The sequence below is a fragment of the Erpetoichthys calabaricus genome, chromosome 6 (assembly GCF_900747795.2).
Source record: "Erpetoichthys calabaricus chromosome 6, fErpCal1.3, whole genome shotgun sequence".
Classification (NCBI taxonomy): domain Eukaryota; kingdom Metazoa; phylum Chordata; class Cladistia; order Polypteriformes; family Polypteridae; genus Erpetoichthys; species Erpetoichthys calabaricus.
The window spans coordinates 204701491-204721423 of NC_041399.2; the positions used below are offsets into that span (position 1 = coordinate 204701491).

Here is a 19933-nt window from a genome sequence, read left to right on the forward strand (position 1 = left end):
GACCTTGACCTTGGAGTTCAACTTGCATCTCTTTGGAAGTTGTCCTTGGCTTTCTGTCTGCCGTTCTGTCCTTCTGCCCATCCCGAGGTTGATTTCCCTCTTGCGGCCACTTCCAGGGTGGTGGGCTACAGTCCCACGGACATTAAATGTCTTAACATTTGCAATTGTTGTCACAAGAATAATAATAATAAATTTTATTTATATTGCACTTTATATTTTAGCAACTTCAAGGTGCTGGGAGATGGTCTCCTAGCCTTTGCCTTTAACATGCTTGTCTATAATTTTCTTTCTGATATTCTTAGACAACTATCTCCTTTTTCTTTCTCTGGTCCATTTTCAGTGTGGGACACACGATGATGCCAAACGTCAGGGTGACCGACTACATTTTTCCGTTTAAATCAAATGAATGACTGATTACACAATTGGAGATGTGTGATACAAATTCAAGAACACAGCGAGTTTGAAAAATCGCTCCGATCCAATGCTTTAGGATCTTCTCTAGGGTTCTCAACAAGTTTGTCAGGTCCATTTTAGAAGGTCTTTGTAGAATAAGCGATACTTGATCTCTTGTCACAGTTGCTTTGCTTTACTTGATGACATATCAAAGGCATGCTGATACACGGTGGACAATTGGCTCTCATTTTAGCACTTTTCAGGAGCCAGATGACACTTTTTCAATGAGCTTATAAGGGGCCCGACAAATTTGTCATTGTCTGGATCTAGCATTGCGTATCACATAATTTTGAGCCATGCCTGTCAAAAAACAGCAGTAAAACCACACCAGTTTTCTTTTTCAACATCATCTCATTGAACACTGATACACATATTAAAACATACGTGAAACTTACCACATGACATTATCTCAAAACTGTTTAATTCAGTTTAGGGTCAGGGGACTGAAGCCTCTCCCATCAGATCTGAACACCACAGCAGTTCGCCCCCAACCACACTCGCTCAGCCAGGGTCGGTCTGGAGCTGATGGTCAACTGAGCAACAGATAGTTGGAGATGTGGGAGGAAACCAAGCAGTAATGGGGAATGTGCCAATTTCAAAATCGCCACGCACAAGATTCAAACTAGGGACACTTTATCTGTGAGGTCGTAAAGCGTTTCATCAATAAAGTTTTCTTTACCACTCAAACAAAATGTTTCATCTTAATGGTGTAACCAGCCTTTTGTAGCCATGATATCATCCTCATCATCTGGACAACTCGTCCCATGCAGGAAGACCTTTATATTGGGGAACAGCAGCTAATAAGACAGGATCAGGTCTGGAGTGAAAGGTGGATTTGGGATCTCCTACAATCTAGTTTTACAGCGTAGCCTTTGCTATACGTCCATGCCGAAAGATGTTTCATAATAATTCTTTGCATTTATATAGCGCTTTTCTCATTACTCAAAGCGCTCAGCAATTGCAGGTTAAGGGCCTTGCTGAAGGGCCCAACAGAGCAGAGTACCTTTTGGCATTTACGGGATTCGAACCGGCAACCTTCCGATTGCCAGGGCATATCCCTAGCCTCAGAGCCACCACTCCGTCCGTTCATAGTGAAGTAGAAGCAGGTTGTCGACAGTCTTTCCTCTCCACATACCGTATATACTCGCGTATAAGTCGGGTCTTGAAACCCGAAAAATCGTTCATAAAATCAGACCCCGACTTAAATGCCCGTCTTTTTTGACATCTTTTTTCCTCCTCCAATCTGGTGCCAGTTTCTCAGACACATTGAATTTTGTTACAGCAGCGCAGTTACCAATTTCTTTCGCCACTTCAACAACGTTTAATTTAAAACCAGCTTCATATTTTCTTCTGATCGAACACTCCATCATAGATGAGTGATGTTCTTACAATAAAGGTGTATGATGGTGTGAGATCCAAAAAATGTCACTTCGGAATAATTTGTGGTCCCATGGGCACAATAGAGAGGGAGAGGTTAGGAGCACACATTGATACAGCGCATTGCAGCACCCACATAGAATAAAAAGGCTGTGTGCTCCGTGGTTACTCTCTCAGGTGGGTGTTAGCATATCGTAATCTCTTGGACCAATAGCGGTAGTTTTCCGCATTTGACTTATATGACCAACATTACAAAATCCCAGAAATTGTACAGTAAAATCAAGTCCCGGCTTAGCCGTGGGAGAACTCATCCGTGAGTATATACTTTGTTTTTCCATTTGCATAAGTCGATTTGTGTAATTTTGAACAGTTAATGTGAACCTTTTGAAGCCATTAGTATGGACTACTCTCTGAACATGATGTTACCCACACTAGTTCAGACCTTGAATTTCTTTATTAAGGGATTCTTCTTAGTTCAAATGTGGTTTGGATCTCTGGATCATAAGGTAGTCCAGCGTCTTCCCCAGTTATGAAATTCGTGTTTAACTTGTCCCAGTCCAAATTCATTATCTTGAGCTTCTCCTCAGCATAATGGATGTGGGGACGCTTTATTTCAGGGCCTTCATTGAGCACCTCAGTCATATTTAATTTTTCATGAAGAACAGATTCAAATAACCTACAATTCATGCTAATAGTGTCTGATATCTCGCATATCATCGATCATTGATTCTCCATTATACATAACACAATTCACACCAACATTTTCTTTTGTGATCAGTGCGAAAGGTGGATCTGACCTTGGCTCATCTTCAACCAACATTCTACTTCTTGTGTTTGTGGTTCACATTGAATAAGTGAGAATGAATGTTTGGAATTTAGTTCTCTACTGATACTTGATTTTTGCAATAATTTATTCAACAAAACAGGACCAGATATGGAAAAACTAAGTCCTTCCTTGGCTCCAATAGCAGGTACTGCCCCCTTAACCCCTTGTTGCCTAACTTTATTTACAATTATATAAAATAAGACATACTTTTGAGTTTTTGCTGTCAAGCAGATGCTAATTAAGGAGAAGGGTCTAGCTGCAGCCTGCAATACCTATGACATAGGTCAGGTGGTGCCCACATCAGTAACAAAATGCCCTTTGACTTAGATAACCCTCCTACAACCCTAATCTTAACCATAGGGTAACGGGCCCCTAATGTTAACCATAGTGTAATGCAATGGGTGTTACGTGACTGACGTTGAGGGCGTTTTGTGATGTTGGGGCATTACATAGCTGACCTCTTAGGTATTGTGGTCTGCAATTACGCTCTGTTGAAATTAAGTGGAGAGTGTTCATCTGAATATAGTACACAAGCAAACAATAAGCTGGTACATATTTTTATCTTAGCACAACTTATCTCAAATTTGGACAATTTCTCGAAATTAATAGTCAAATTAATAGCCACACTAACCCTTTGCTTCCATCAGGTGGATCCAGTTTCCACCACGACTGCTAGATGGCATGACCAGAGCTTTGAATACGATCCTTGGTACGTATCAAATACGCATCAACTGGCATTGGCGGAATACATACGCCAACTCGGCTGCATTCAGGGTGGAAGTGGTTTGAAGCGATTTCGCGACATTCGTCTACAAGGGGTTAAGTGATCTTTTCCCATAACAGCATACCAGTCCCTGACGTCAACTCCACTCCAAGAATTCTACATGGATAAGCTGTGTGATGTTTGAGGGTTGTCCCAATTCAAATTCCCCTTCCGCATCTTGATGGGATTCAGGTCCAGGCTTTGACTTGGCCATTCTGTAACCCTCAATTTCTTAGCGGATTTACTGGTATGCTTACGGCCATTGTCATATTGCAAAGTACACTTTTGGGTTGAGCATCCATCATCTCCCAGGTTGTCTCACGTTATCCTCAAGCATCCCCTGTTACAATGAGGAATTCCTAGTGAATTCTATGAGGGTAGGCTTTTCATCCCCAAACCTTAACATGTCCACCATTATGCATTACACTTTCTATCAGGTTCTTCTGGTCAAATGCTGTCTTTGATTTTTACCAAACATGTCTTATAGTTCTGTGGCTAAATAACTATCATTGCCTACGCTGGCTGGAGCACATTGTTCCAGAAGTCCCTATCTCTGGCTAGGTGTTCACAGACATACTTTAGTCTTGCGCTGATGTTCCTTGTGGACAGCACAGGTTTGCAATTGGCCCACCTCTAATTTGTGGTGCCCATTTCGATTGGTAGACTCATGAACTTTGACATCAACAATGGTAAGACCTACCTGATGGTCCAGTGATGAAACTTTGGGGTTCTTAGAGGCTTCTTTCAGCATCTTGTGTTCTGTGGCCTGGCCTAGACAAGTTGGTTATTTGACATCTTTTCCACTTGTAGATGATCCTCCAGGTAGTGGAATGGTTGCTTTCCAGTGGTTTGGAGATTTTTTAAATCCCTTCCCAGACCCCTTTGTTTTGAATGCCTTAGCAACCTGCTATTGCTTATATCGGTGGTGGATTGTGGCAGGTCACCACTTCAGCAGTTGTGCTCGATCCCTCTTCCACTCCTAACAATCATGCTCAGTTCACCAAAGGGAGATGCTGTGAAGATTGTGTTTAATTTACCAAGAATGAATTTCTCTAGGTGGGTCACAAAAACACTTGTATGGGGAGAAAGTGGGTTGGAACACCAAATAGGTTGAGGAATATTGCCTTGTAGACCTCTTTCGATCCCAGCACAGGAATAACATGCATTTCAACAACAACAACAAGCAAACCAAACAGAATGGCCTGTCATTTTCTAACTTAATCCAGACCAGGGTGGCAGGGCTGGCCAGAATGTATCCCAGCAAGCATGGGGAGCAAGTTAGGAACGTACACTCATGGGCCACTTTAACCTTGCCAATTCACCTAACCAGCATGAATTTGGACAGTGTGAGGAAACCCACACAGGCATTGGGAAACAAACCCTGGTCTGGAACTGTCAGTCAGTCATCGTCCAACCAGCTATATCCTAACTACAAGGTCACGGGGGTCTGCTGGAGCCAATCCCAGCCAACACAGGGCGCAAGGCAGGAACACCAGCCCACACACACACACACACACACACCCCCACGCACTAGGGACAATTTCGGATCGCCAATCCACATAACCTGCATATCTTTGGACTGTGGGAGGGAACCGGAGCGCCCGGAGGAAACCCACGCGGACACGGGGAGAACCCGGGAAGCGAACTCCGGTCTCCTTACAGCAAGGCAGCAGCGCTACCACTGCGCCACCGTGCCGCCCGTCTGGAACTGTGCCACCCTCAAAGTGAATCTTTGGGTTAGTTTAAATAACAGGACAGGGTTAGACAAGATCCTCTCTAATGATGAAATTGTGATAAGTGTAGGGTTGCACTTTTTCAACATGTGAAATTTGCATTTATGTTTACCAAAGTATACAATGAACTACAAAATATAAATTAGATATTAGTTGTAATATCTAACCTTTATCTAAAGGTACTGTTTGATTTTATTGATTTTATTAAAATCAAATAACATTCCATACAAATAACTCAAGTTTTACAAAAATAGGTTTGAGACAAATCAACCTCCTCCCAGAGAAGAGAGAGCTAGGCCAGCAGAGTAAAACTTTAAGCTAGTAAAAATAAGTAAATGTATAAATTAATAAATGAATAAAGATAAACGGAGTAAAAGAGGGGAGAGAACCTGCTTCCCCAATTTAAATGCTTATTCTAAAATGTTATTGATTAGATCCTGCCAGGTTTTGATAAAGTTCAGTACAGATCCTCTAAGTGAGAATTAGATTTTTTCCAGTTTTAAATATACAACATCAGTTACCCACTGACTTAGAACAGGAGAGTTAGGATTCGTCCAGTTCAGCAAAATAAGTCTACGTGCCAATAGTGTAGTAAAGGCAATCCCAGTTTGTGTGTCTTTCTCGACTTTAAGCCCCTCTGTGTGCCCACCAAACACAGCTGTTAGTGGATTAGGAGGGATTGGGACACCAAGGCTGTCTGATTTTGGTCCAGAATGATGTTAAAGGTACAGTTTAAATCAGTGGTTCCCAAACTCGGCCCTGAGGACCCCCTGGAGCTGCAAGTTTTTATTTACCATTTCTGTTTTTAATTGGACTCCTAGCCTAATTAAGGGAGCTCTTATTTCCCAGTTTCTATGTTTTGGGGTCAGTGTAGAAGTTAAAAAAAAAAAAAAAAAAAGTAACTGTGTTAATAGATTTTAATGAAAATTAAGCAGTTATATGTGGACAATGTAATTGTTTTTTGCATTTTATTTTTGTTCATCCTGATTTCCATTCTGCCTTTCCAGTATCGACTAATTAGGGAGTTTGAGTTGCCGTCTTTCATCATTTAGTGTTCTCTGGAGTGTCTGCTTTGCTTGTTTTTTTAATTGTCACTATTAGGATACAATGAAAGGCGCACACTACAAAGAATGAGGGAAAAATAATAGGAAAACAACAAAAGAGTTAAGCATTTAAAGCTATAACAAAAAAATAGAAATGTTTCAAAAAAAAAAAAAAAAAAAAATCACACTGAGGTGCTTTTCTGAAAGCAAAATAAGGTAGGTGGGGGGGGGGGGGGGGGGGGGGGGGTGAGATAGTCCAGCTCACTAAAAATCAGTTCTTATCACCGATTGTGAATCTGGTTGGAACAAAAACCTGCAGCCACAGGGGGTCCCAGGACTGAGTTTGGGAAGCACTGCTGTAAATGAAGATCAACTCTTGACTTGTCCACGTATGTTAAAAAAAACACGTCATAGGGTGTACTTACTTTTTCACATGACTGCACCCCAAAAAGATTTTCCTGTCACAACTCTTACAATGGGTCACTTACACTGTTAATAACTGTACACCTTCTGCAATTTTTATTTTTCGGTAAGTATTGACAACACTTTTTTTTTTCTTTGAAAATTTTATTCATGCCTTTGTTTTCTAGTACATTATTTCTTTCTTTATTCATGCTTACAAATGTCTGAAATCAGACTTTAGGTGAATAAAAATAGATGTTCTTTTTATTAGCAATCAGCTTAGTAAAATTGCATCTATAAGATTTGAACATTTAGATATGACTGCACACTTTACAATCAAAGAATAAATGAATATAGAGTTCTATACTCAGCCATTTAAATGCAATTAAAATATTGCATATTTTATATTAATGTATCTAGAATCTCTACTGTACAACTATTAACAAATTTACATTAAAATTAATTTACAGCAATTAACCATTTGAAATGGTGAACCAAAACTAAAAGCAAACAGTTTTGCAGAACTCCCAAGTGAGAAAAAGACAGAAGATTGCTCGAGTAACTGAAACTGAATAAAAGAATTACGAGATAAAAAGAAAAGAACAGAACTGCAATAACGGGATGGGTTTGTACCATAAAGCTGTACATCATTCAGTCTTTTGGCTGGAATATGCTAATGTACAAGTTTACAAATGAATGACACCAAATGCTACTTTATCAGAGGTAGAACTAGGGTGTTGTACTGCGTTAGCCATTATGGATGTGGCGAGAGGTCAAGCAAAATGACCCCTTTTATTGGCTAACTAAAAAGATTACAATATGTAAGCTTTCAAGGAAACTCGGGCCCCTTCTTCAGGCGAGATGTAATGAGTGCCCTGCAATGACTGGCCTCCTGTCCAGGATTAGTTCCTGACTTGCTCCCCGTGCTTGCTGGGATACAGCACTCGGCCACAGAGGTCTGGATTAAGCGGATTAGAAAATGACAGGCCATTCAATTTGGTTTGCTGCTTGTTGTTGTTAAAATGCATGTTATGCCTGTGCTGAGATCGAAAGAGCTCTACAAGGCATCTTACATCTCGCCTGAAGAAGGGGTCTGAGTTGCCTCGAAAGCTTGCATATTGTAATCTTTTTAGTTAGCCAATAAAAGGGGTCATTTTGCTTCACTTCTTTATCAGAGGAAGAAAGTGAAGGCAGCTTTCAAGTGAACAACCAAACGCATTGCGGGAAGTACACTGGGCACACAGATCGCACTGTTTAAAATGGTGGCTTCACTTTAGTTTATTCTGCATTATGTGTTAATCAACACTACAAACAGACGAGAGAGCCATCACTAAATAATGATAATGTACTTTTATGATGTTAAATGTCTGAAGTAACTTTTGCTGGTGTTGTGTTGCTGCAAATTTTGTTGAAGCTAAAGAGATTTGGAGAAAACAAACAAGATGAAGAATGAGCAATTGTCCGTATCACCAAAATCACCGCACTGGGGAGTCCACACGGGAGCTACGTGGCCGATTCCAGAACTGCAGGGTAGGAGTTACAGACACTTCAAGGAAATGGTGATCAGGAGGAGACAGGCTAGAAGTGTTCAGAATTAGTACAAAATACAGTGATACCTTGGATTGTGAGCATAATTCGTTCTGGAAACGTGCTTATAATCAAAAGCACTCATTTATCAAAGTGAATTTCCCCTTAAAAAATAATGGAAACTCAGATGATTCGTTCTACAACCTAAAAATATTAATAGAATTGTGATTAATACAAAATATAAAGTAAAAATACATAAAACAAATTAACCTGTACTTTACCTTAGAAAAGAATCATGGCTGGTGTGAGGGAGATGAGAGAGAGGAGGAGGTTATTGTGTAGGACAACTTTCACTCTAACTAATGGAATCCCTGCTCTCTGTGGGCTCACTGGAATGTTTTTCTTTGCGACTTCAACAAGGAACCTCTCCAATGACAGTTGCTTTTGCCTGATTAGTCACTACACTTGGACATAAAATAAAAAAATGCTTTATGCACTGTAAGGTTTCTAAACTCTTTTGGGATTCTCCCCAACAGGATGACACGCGGAAGAGTGTCCCGAAGCAACCGCAGGCTGTCAGCGCAGTAGCAGTTTACCACAAAAGCGAATCCAAACAGATCGCGGTCTTGCTAGAAACGCCTGCCGTCAATGGGTGATAGGAGGAACATTATAAATGCAAGGGCACAGTACTACTTGGTCACGGCCCTGCCTGACTGCTGTGAGTGGCAGATCCCGCTACAATAAATAACCGCGCTGTTCCTGTTTCACGCTGAATAAAGCTGGTGTTGCTAAAGTACTGAGACTCAGCTTCGTGTTTTAGGGTGTAAGACAGGGATTCGCATGTCAGTACGTGGTCACAATGCTATAGTAAACCGTATACGCTCGTACGGATGTTGACTATATGAGTGAGGCACACCGATTGAGACCAAGCATGGGAGACGATTACCCACAATCCTGCAGCGAGAGAGAGAGATGAACCATCAACTCAGTTGTGATCACGTGACACTCGGCGGACAAAGCGTATACATACTACTCCGTAGTGCAAGACCTCGCTCGTTTATCAAGTTAAAATTTATTTAAAATTTTAGCTTGTCTTGCAAAACCAAGTTACTCGCAATCCAAGGTTTTAGTGTTAGGTCAAAATCAGCAAGAACACGGAGTCAACGATGAAAACTGCACACTGACTGTTATGGTCATTTCTCCCTGCAGAGAACAACAGATACAAAATACTTTACATGTCAATATTTTTAAAAGAGGTGAGCAGAGGCTGATGAACTTTATTTGGCTTGGAATAGCAAGTTCTTATCAAAACATTTATGTTCTTAAGGAAAAAAAATGACTGATTACATACCAAGGACTACTTTATTTGTTCCGAGAATTTCTTATCCATTGAGCTCATTTTGACTTGCTGTCAAAATCTCTTGGTCTATTTAATGACCAGCTAACATAACCTCCCACCACTTAATCATAATCCACTTACACTTGAGTAGTGACTGGTGCATGTTGATTAATAGAGATGGCATTAAAAATATCATGTCACAATAATCTATAGAAATGAAATTGTACAGTTTTTGTTTGACTGTTTTCTTTTTCACTGATCACGCAAAAACATTCCCTGTTCAAATCATTCAATAACACAGGATGAGGCGAACCATTAAACCTGCTTAAGTTCATCTCAATCTAAAAGTTGAGTTCACAATAAACTTTATCTATTTCAAGATCAGCTCTCTGAATTTTTGCGTTAGATACTTCTGACAACAACAGATAAATCAAAATCAGTGTTGTTCAAACAAAGTCTTGAAAAGGATTAAAATACTAGCAATGCTGAAATTGGAATAAAGACTTGACTACCATCAAACAGCCCATAAAAATGCACATTCTTATTTGTAGACAAATTTGCATTATAGCTGAGAACTTGTTTAAGAGCACACCGAGCATCTACTCAGTAAAGAGCCGGACTTAACAATGAGCTAACCTTAGTAAGGCTGAAAGCCAAAAAAGATTTAGGACTAAACTATTTACAGTGGGTTGAAAAAGAATTTGACCCCCTCTGGAAGGCCACCGTATTTCCATCTTGCATCACTGCAACCTTTAAAAATCACAAATGCAGAGTATCTGAGTGAACTTTTATTTCTCTGTGTACATATTTTGAAACATTTAGGGCTTTGGTGATCTAAACAAATGCAAATTGACAGTCATGTTGTGAAAAATGCTGTTGAAAAAGTAATGGACCCCTCAACATGACCCCCAGTTATTACTTGGTAGCAACAACCTTTGTGGTATTTAACTGCTTTCAAATCGCTTTGGATAGCCCATCTACAAGCTTGGAACATCTGGATGGAGGCCATTTTTCCCATTCATCCTTGCAGAACTGCTCCAACCTGGCAACGTTTAAAGGCTTTCATTTGTGAACTGCAATTCTGAGATGACGCCACAAATTTTCAATCGGATTCAGATCCGGACTCTGGCTAGGTCACTGCAAAACCTTGATCTTCTTTTTGTCAAACCATGCTTTGGTTCCTTTTGCACAGTGTTTTGGGTCATTGTCCTGCTGAAAGTGGTAGCGTCATCCAAGTCCCAATTTCATGGCTGACGTTTGAAGGTTTTCTACCAAAGTCTGGATATACTTCTTACTATCCATTCGTCCTTCAATACAGACAGGGGACCCAGTGTCCGCCCTAGAGAAGCAGCCCCAAAGCATGATGCTGCCCCCCACCATGCTTGATGGGTAGGTATGGTGTTTGCCAGATCATTGGCAGTCCCTTCCAGCCATCATACAAATGCCTTTATGTTGAGGCCAATAAGTTCAATTTTGGTCTTATCAGACCAAAGTACGTGACTCCAGAAAGCAGGACTCTTGTCATGATGTCTGTTAGCGAATTCTAATCGAGCTTTCAGATGACATTTTTTTTAGTTTTGGCTTTTTTCTGGCAACTCTGCCATACAGTCCCTTGGATATTGTAGTCTTGTGCACATCCACTCCAGCTGCAGATAGTCACTGAGAGTCACCTTAGGATTTGCTCTTAATACTCTCACTAGTTTTCCTGACATTTTCTTGGCTATTTTAACAGGCCGGCCTGACCTATGCTGCTTCACTAGACTTCCACTTCGCTATGATGGCCTTCACAGTGGACACACTGAGGCTATTGAGCTTGGCAATATTCTTGGCACCATTGCCATCTTTAAACTTCTTAATCACTGTGCATCTCAAGTCATTAGAAAGTTCCCTTGTCTTCATTTTTGTCAGTTTTTGAGGTTTCACCAAATAAGCCACTTGTACTGATTTCTGTTACAGGCCTAAAGAATCACTTATAGGCCAGTCAACACACTAGAGGATTCATTGCCCGATTGTTTACGCCCGTTTTCATTCCCCTTATTACACTGTTAACAATCATACAGTCTCTAAGCTATTAGGGGTTGAATACTTATTCAACAGCAGATTTCACTGATACGTTCTTTATCGTTGCAGCATAATTTAAATTTCAGGATTTTTTTGTGAAAATTTATTGTCCAAGAGGTCCTCATTTATATGCAACAGTATGAAACTAAAGATGCATTTTCAAAGCAAAATATTACAGGAAATGTTAACATTGTCTAGGGCATGGGTGTCGAACTGCAGTCCTGGAGGGCCGCAGTGGCTACAGGTTTTCATTCTAACCATCTTCTTCATTAGTGACCAGTTTTTGCTTTAAATTAACTTTTGCTTTAGTTTTAATTAACTTGACTCAGGCCCCTTAGTTGTCTCTTTTTTTTTTAATTAGCAGCCAAACAATAAGACACAAAACGAGCTGCCACATGACCAGCTCACCTGTGCCCATCACACAGTATCTGAAATTAAAGAAAAATGAAGGTCTCGGTAAGGTTGATCTCTCAGGTCACCAAAACATTTTGACGAACAGAAAATCAACAGTTTTGGAAACGTCTGCTGTGGCAGAATGAGAGCAGCAACGGGCCACAGAATTAAATAACGGGCTTAATTAACAGCAAGAATCAGCTTCTCATTAGATTTGTTGGAGTGAAATTGGTTGGAGTTTGAAATCCCAGTTTAGCTGCTCATCTGTTGGCTCGTTTCACGTCTCATTTCTGTTTGGCTGCCATTTCATAAAGAAATGAATCAATTCAGAGGACTGAATCCTTAAAAACAGGGCTATTAAAATGAAGGGGAAAGGAGTTAATTAGCAGTGAAAACTGGTCACTGATTAGGAAAAGGGTTAGGATGAAAACCTGTGGCCCACCAGGCCTGGAGTTTGACACCCCTGGTCTAGGGGGTCGAATACTTTTTCAACCCACTCTATATCTATAATATATTGGTTCTCAAACTCCTAGATTTAACAAATCATTTTATTCCACAATATTCACATAGATTTCTTCAGTCACTGGCACTAGCAAAATGTAAAATAATGGCCTGACTCTGATTAGCCCAACATGATCTTCCATTCAACCCCATAATAACAGTAAAATTATGTATAAAATGTTGTGTTGTTTATTGGGATGGAAATATACACCTCAAATAGGGACCTCTCTATACAGTGGACCCTTGACTTATGAACTCAATTCGTTCGCGAGGGCTGGTTGTAAATCAAGTTGGTTGTAACTCAAGACTATTTTTCCCATAAGAAATAATGGAAATACCCATAATGCATTCTGAACCTCCCACAGCACTATCACTTGTTGATGGCTTATCCTTTAACAGATCTGCATTTACAACCCTAGCTTTTTCACAAATTACAGACTCCAATAGGCTATCACCTGCCATCTGCCTTTCGTTTATCTACACTAATAATAGCTCTTCTACCTCGTCTAACACTGTTGATCGTGACTTACTAATTTGAGTAACACCTTTAGCAACACTAGCTTCCTTTATACAAATCTTTTCTTTGTAAAATTGTCGACATGGTGGATTTCGAAATGCTGTACATATTAGCGAGATCGGTCACACGAACGCCACTCTCAGCATTTCTGCACACTTTCCTTCTTTGTTTTGATTGTGATCGCTTTCTTTACCTTCGTCACCTTCTCTTCCTTCCTTAGCTTCTTTTCTAGCTTTTTTGGGGCCATTTTGATAGCAGTTATCAAAATAAATTATATAAATCACTGCACTGACCGAAATTACGTCCACAAACACACGTATCTGGGCTCCGACTGACACTTACGAACGCTCTCGGCTGTTTGTTTACAATCGCACAAGCGGATACACGTGACCGCATTCGGGTTGTAACGAAAGACGTTGGTCATAATTCAAAACAAAAATTTTGGTCGTAAACCAAGTTGTTCACATGTCAGGCCGGTCATATATCGAGGGCCGATTGTAGTTCTGTATTTTATTCTACTGACAATGTGTATAAAAAGAGAGTCCAAATGTTCAGAAAGGATATCAGGCAAGTGACCTCCATTACCCTTCATATTGTTTTACGGGAGATGCAAAACAAGTGGGCGTGTGTGAAAGTTGTAGCTCTAACCAATTTTACAAAACGTACCAACCATGAAAATTTGGCCAGCAGAAATGATGTAAAGAAATTAATTTTAAACTGTAAATTAATGGTGTTAAAATATATCAGAACAATACTGAGCAACAGTTTGATATCCATTTAGAGATGACGACACGATGGCAGCCATTGCGGTTTGTGTAGATCTGCCTTCATCAACTGTTTGTGTCAAACTGCTGCTACAGATTAAGCAACACCGAGGCTTTCTTCATCTGCATTACAAAAAAAAAATGTCCAATATATATTGTAAATGTGGTACCTTCTGCACAGGTTGTAGTGAGGATACCTGCAGTTCACATCTTTACACCCGCAGTGGACTGAAAAACGCGCAACTTGCTGTCCAGTTGTAACACACTTGTGCTTTGAGGTTAAACATCATTAGGCCCAAGTTATTTAATAATGACTGTTCACTTTTTTCCTCAGAAATAAATATGTCTAAGTCCTTAAAGAAATAATAGAATCAGTTCAACATATTCTAATTGAAACCATTTACAGTTATTATAATCTTGCACATAGAAACAGGCCTTTGCTTTTAACAAACCTTAATTTAAGATCAAGCTTTTAAGCATTCATTCAGCCAAAAGTACACAGAAGCATAGCTGAATAAAAAATTTTTCCACATTGAAACTAGATAAATAGTACAAAGCCAAATATTAATTAGATGCTCTATTCATCACCGATGAGTTGACTGCATAGTTCACAGGGATCAGTGCTAATCTGAAGTGAAACCCTTGCAGTGCTCCATGTAATTACAAATCACATTGATCTTTTCTGAACTTCACTTCATGAGGGATCTGCCCAGTTCAAGCAGCCCATCACAGTAGTGCAAAAGTTAAATGTTTAACATGCATTTAGGTAATGCTGAAGTGCCAAAAGGTACAAGGTCCATGTGCCTTCTTTAGCTAGGGGCTACAGTGGCATGACTTCTGACGAGAGTCACTGGAGTGGTCTAGAATGGAAGAAAAAATAAATCATAAATCAAAAGTCAAACAAGAGATCCTGCTATTACAGAAAATTCTGTGAGGTACATTAAGTATAAGATAAATTTATGGTTGTATATGCACTGTAGTGCACCAGGAATACAGTGCATCCGGAAAGTATTCCCAGCGCATCACTTTTTCCACATTTTGTTATGTTACAGCCTTATTCCAAAATGGATTAAATTCATTTTTTTCCTCAAAATTCTGCACACAACACCCCATAATGACAACGTGAAAAAAGTTTACTTGAGGTTTTTGCAGATTTATTAAAAATAAAAAAACTGAGAAATCCCATGTCCATAAGTATTCACAGCCTTTGCTCAATACTTTGTCGATGCACCTTTGGCAGCAATTACAGCCTCAAGTCTTTTTGAATATGATGCCACAAGCTTGGCACACCTATCCTTGGCCAGTTTCGCCCATTCCTCTTTGCAGCACCTCTCAAGCTCCATCAGGTTGGATGGGAAGCGTCGGTGCACAGCCATTTTAAGATCTCTCCAGAGATGTTCAATCGGATTCAAGTCTGGGCTCTGGCTGGGCCACTCAAGGACATTCACAGAGTTGTCCTGAAGCCACTCCTTTGATATCTTGGCTGTGTGCTTAGGGTCGTTGTCCTGCTGAAAGATGAACCGTCGCCCCAGTCTGAGGTCAAGAGTGCTCTGGAGCAGGTTTTCATCCAGGATGTCTCTGTACATTGCTGCAGTCATCTTTCCCTTTATCCTGACTAGTCTCCCAGTCCCTGCCACTGACAAACATCCCCACAGCATGATGCTACCACCACCATGCTTCATTGTAGGGATGGTACTGGCCTGGTGATAAGCGGTGCCTGGTTTCCTCCAAATGTGACGCCTGGCATTCACACCAAAGAGTTCAACCTTTGCCTCATCAGACCACAGAATTTTCTTTCTCATGGTCTGAGAGTCCTTCAGGTGCCTTTTGGCAAACTGCAGGCAGGCTGCCATGTGCCTTTTACTAAGGAATGGCTTCCGTCTGGCCACTCTACCATACAGGCCTGATTGGTGGATTGCTGCAGAGATGGTTGTCCTTCTGGAAGGTTCTCCTCTCTCCACTGAGGACCTCTGGAGCTCTGACAGAGTGACCGTCGGGTTCTTGGTCACCTCCCTGACTAAGGCCCTTCTACCCCAATCGCTCAGTTTAGATGGCCGGCCAGCTCTAGGAAGAGTCCTGGTGGTTTCGAACTTCTTCCAATTACAGATGATGGAGGCCACTGTGCTCATTGGGACCTTCAAAACAGCAGAAATTTTTCTGTAATCTTCCCCAGATATGTGCCTCGAGACAATCCTGTCTCTGAGGTCTACAGACAATTTCTTTGACTTCATGCTTGGTTTGTGCTCTGATATGAACTGTCAACTGTGGGACCTTATATAGACAGGTGTGTGCCTTTCCAAATCATGTCCAGTCAACTGAATTTACCACAGGTGGACTCCAATTGAGCTGCAGAAACATCTCAAGGATAATCAAGAGAAACAGGATGCACCTGAGCTCAATTTTGAGCTTCATGGCAAAGGCTGTGAATACTTATGTACATGTGCTTTCTCAATTTTTTTATTTTTAATAAATTTGCAAAAACCTCAAGTAAACTTTTTTCATGTTGTCATTATGGGGTGTTGTGTGTAGAATTCTGAGGAAAAAAATGAATTTAATCCATTTTTGAATAAGGCTATAACATAACAAAATGTGGAAAAAGTGATGCGCTGGGAATACTTTCTGGATGCACTGTATACCTAAATAAACCCACTAAAGAATATTCCTTTCGAAAAGTGAGAAAGGATAGAAATTACGTGGCAGGCAAAGATAGTTTTGGAGAAAATGAATTAGATTAGATAAACTAGATAAAAAATATTTCCGAGGGGAACTTTCAGTCACATTAAGGGACCTCTTGTCATGTGGCATGTCAGATTTGCTGAACGGAGTGGCTGATCTCATCGCTGCACCATGTTAAATCTCTCTATTATAAAAAAAATCTTGGGACGAGACGTGATCTTTTGAAGAGAGACACTTTCGCACCCCATGAGACGGTCAAGTCACACCCTACTTACAACCATTTTCAAACAAGACCACTGTCATCTAACTTCTCAGTCGTTGGAATGCTTTTGGCAGACACACCTCCTGTGCTCTCCGCTCTTAAAAATTTTAAACATTCTAGATGACACGTCAATGACTAAGTGAAGAAGAAAGAGCAGGGCGTCGAAAAGAGACCCAAAAGCATTGGAGAGAAAAGAACGCAAAAAAGAAAGCCGGGGCTGGAAAAAGACAAACTATAACGTCATAAAGAATTCAAAAATGTTGGCACAATACACATGCAGAGCTGGTTAGCGATAATGGAAGTAGGAAAAGTCTCAAAAAATGATAGTAAAGATTGCATTAGCGCAAACAAATGGAAATTATTACTCGGTGAAATAACAGAACAGTGAAAAAAAATCGAAGTGTTTGAGGATGTCTGGGGGAGAAGATAGACAAGACAGTGAGAAAAAAGGACAGCTGCTGTACAGGTTTTTAAATGTTCAGAACACCATGCGAGATGCAGATCACACGGCATGGCAGCAGCAACAAGCCAGCAGCTGTTCCAGCAAAGAAGAGGTAAAAAAAAACAAAAACTGTATTTGTTTCCCTTTGTATCACCGTTTAAGAGGGGGTTTCGGAGGAGCGACTACGTCTTCTTGGGATGCGTTCAGCCCCCCTTTTCACAATGGCGTGTAGCGCATTTGGGGGGGGTGCTTTGTCAAGTGAAGCGAGCAGAGGGCACAGCCCCCTAGTTACCTGAATGAAAATCGCTGCCAGTGTCAGATTTACCAACAAAGGGCTGATTTTTGGACAGTGCAGCATATTTTTGGCAAATCCCAATAAAACATCCTATAATATTCAGCATGAATTACATTTTAGTTTATGTTTAGTTAGCGTTATTAAAAATAACGTGATCATGTTAATTTTGCAGATAAATGAATCTCAGATCTCTTAATGACTGTGAAGTATCTGAAACATCTAAAATGTATAAAATTTGCCAATAGTTTCTCACAAAGTTACCACATACTTTTTTTGTATTTTTAAAGAATGATTTCAAAGTTGTTTAACACTAGAATTACCAAAGCCTACGATAAAATTCATAAACCTTAAATCCGTTTGCACCTCTCCATCAGTGTCTTTTGTTTTGTAAATGTGTCGATCAGCACAAGCAGCCTGCTATCCCATCCAACCCACTACCGCAGAAAGGGCAAAAAGCTCTCCCAACTCAAGCCTGGATTATCTGGGAGTGAGGTACCGGGAGCTGTATATGGTAAATAATATATTGTTATTTGGAACATGCATTTCATGTGTGTTCTGTATCTACAAAGATCTACCTAAGTCTAGGATGACAGGAAATGCAAGAAATGTTGAACACATACCTAAAAGACAAACTTTTTTTCATGTTTTAGTACTAACGACAACATTTTGACATGAAGTGGTGTGAGCTGGGGGGCTGATCGCACCCCTACATGTTAAAAAAAAAGACGCTGAAAGACTACCTTCACATTGCTCCCTTGCTTGCTGGGCTTACTTGTGGCTGATCTATCACACAATCCACGTGGTACTTCACAGACTTAAAAGTCCGAACAGCTCCTGTCAATTTTTGATTGATTGTTTGCCTTTCTCTCTCTCTCTGACCTTCTCTGCTTCCTGACACGCACTCCTTTGAAGAGGAAGATATGTTTGCATTCTTTTAATTGTGAGACGGAACTGTCATCTCCGTCTTGTCAAGGAGCACGTTTAAGCTTTTAAAAAAGAGACATGTTTGTTTGCGGTGTTTGAATAAAGTTCCTGTCTCTACAACCTCCTGTGTTTCTGTGCAAATCTGTGACCCAAGCGTGACAGTGTATATAATGTGTGAAGACTTAAATCCAAATATCAAATAAGCATTTTCACAAAAGGTACAAATATAACAGAACAAGTGCGCTTTTATTCAAGACTGTAACCGAAGGAAAAGAAATCGGGTTAGTGTACTTCGTTGTCACGACTTCTTTAGGAGTACAGCGGTAAGAACTGCTGACTCATAAACAACAGGTCGCGGGTTTGAGCCTAGGTGCGTATCAAAATAAATGTTTTGAGTAGTGAGCTGCTCTTATTGTTACTATTATATAATAAAAACATACATTTGATTTAAGTCTGTAACAGCTGGTGTAAATGTATGGTACTTGTAAAGGTTAGCGTTTTTTTTTTTTTTTTTATTCAGTTTTATTCTCTCAGTTGCATTTTCGCTGCCCCCCAATCTAACATTGCTGCTTTAAAAATAAAGACATGCTATAACAGAGCTGAACTCAGATGAGGATGGGCGTTCTACATTGGAGAAAGAGAACAGAAGCCCTCCCTGCAAGGAACATCCACTCACATATAAGAACAACACAGCTGCACCCAGGCATAAAGGCGAAAGATGGCACCGTTTGGATGCAGGAAGAGGTCAGGCATCATCCTGCCAGTCATTCTGCCCCACACCTGTCCTTCAAAGAAAAAGCAGGGCATACAGAGCTCGCCCAGGTATTGTGCAAAGTCCTGTTTGTGATTATGTTTTGTGATGGTCTTTATATAAAACATTTATATGTTACTTATATAAAAGCCAGATCGAATGTTATTTACCTTGATTTATTTACTTATCTTCCTACAGTGTAAAGTCACAAGTAAACTGCAGAGGTTCCTGTGTTTGATCGACACGGGCATGCTGACACACTACATGTGTACTGAAGTGACTTCAGCTGCAGGTGGAAGCTCCACGGAACTGATGTTACAATTCCACCTTTGTCCAGAAACTGATTCATAAGCTTGACCTTAGTCTTGGAAAGTCTTTCTCCTGTGGGGCGACTGAGATCTTTTCCTGAATAAGATCAAACACAGTGGCGTAGGGTGGGACAGGAGCAGGCTGCTTGTGCTTATCGACACATTTACAACATAAAAGACGCTGATGGAGAGGTGCGAACGGATTTAGGGTGGGCCAGGTTTAGAAGTTTTTTCCTAGGCTTTGGTAATTCTAGTGTTAAGAGCTGTAGTAACAGGATATATAAACTTTGCTATTTGTGAGTGCAGTTTTTCAATTAAATTAAGCTATACAGCTTTTTATACATTGCTAGTTTGATAAAAAAAAATAACTGTCTGATCCAACTGGGTGTGTTCCTAGGAAAATATTTTCAGAACCTTAATGAAATTACCTCCGCCGTCTGCGAGCATATTGCCGGATCAACCACTGAGCAACAAAAGGCCAAATTATAGCAAATGCCAGCATCCCAGGAGACAGGCTAAAAGGCCACCAGGAAGGTTTCTGAAAGAAGAAATCAAAAGACAAAACACAAATCAGTT

At 40.4% G+C, this 19933-nt stretch overlaps 1 protein-coding gene across 1 annotated transcript in view; it reads right to left on the minus strand.

Annotated features, from left to right (window-relative positions):
• Positions 1-6839: 6839 nt before the first annotated feature.
• Positions 6840-19933, minus strand: part of acbd5a (acyl-CoA binding domain containing 5a) — a 73394-nt gene continuing 60300 nt past the window's right edge. The window contains exons 12-13 of the mRNA XM_028804359.2: positions 19786-19895; positions 6840-14559 (exon numbers count right to left, since the gene is read on the minus strand). Of these exons, the coding sequence (XP_028660192.1) occupies positions 14547-14559; positions 19786-19895 (123 nt within the window). The 3' untranslated portion in view covers positions 6840-14546. The remainder of the gene's footprint in view (positions 14560-19785; positions 19896-19933) is intronic.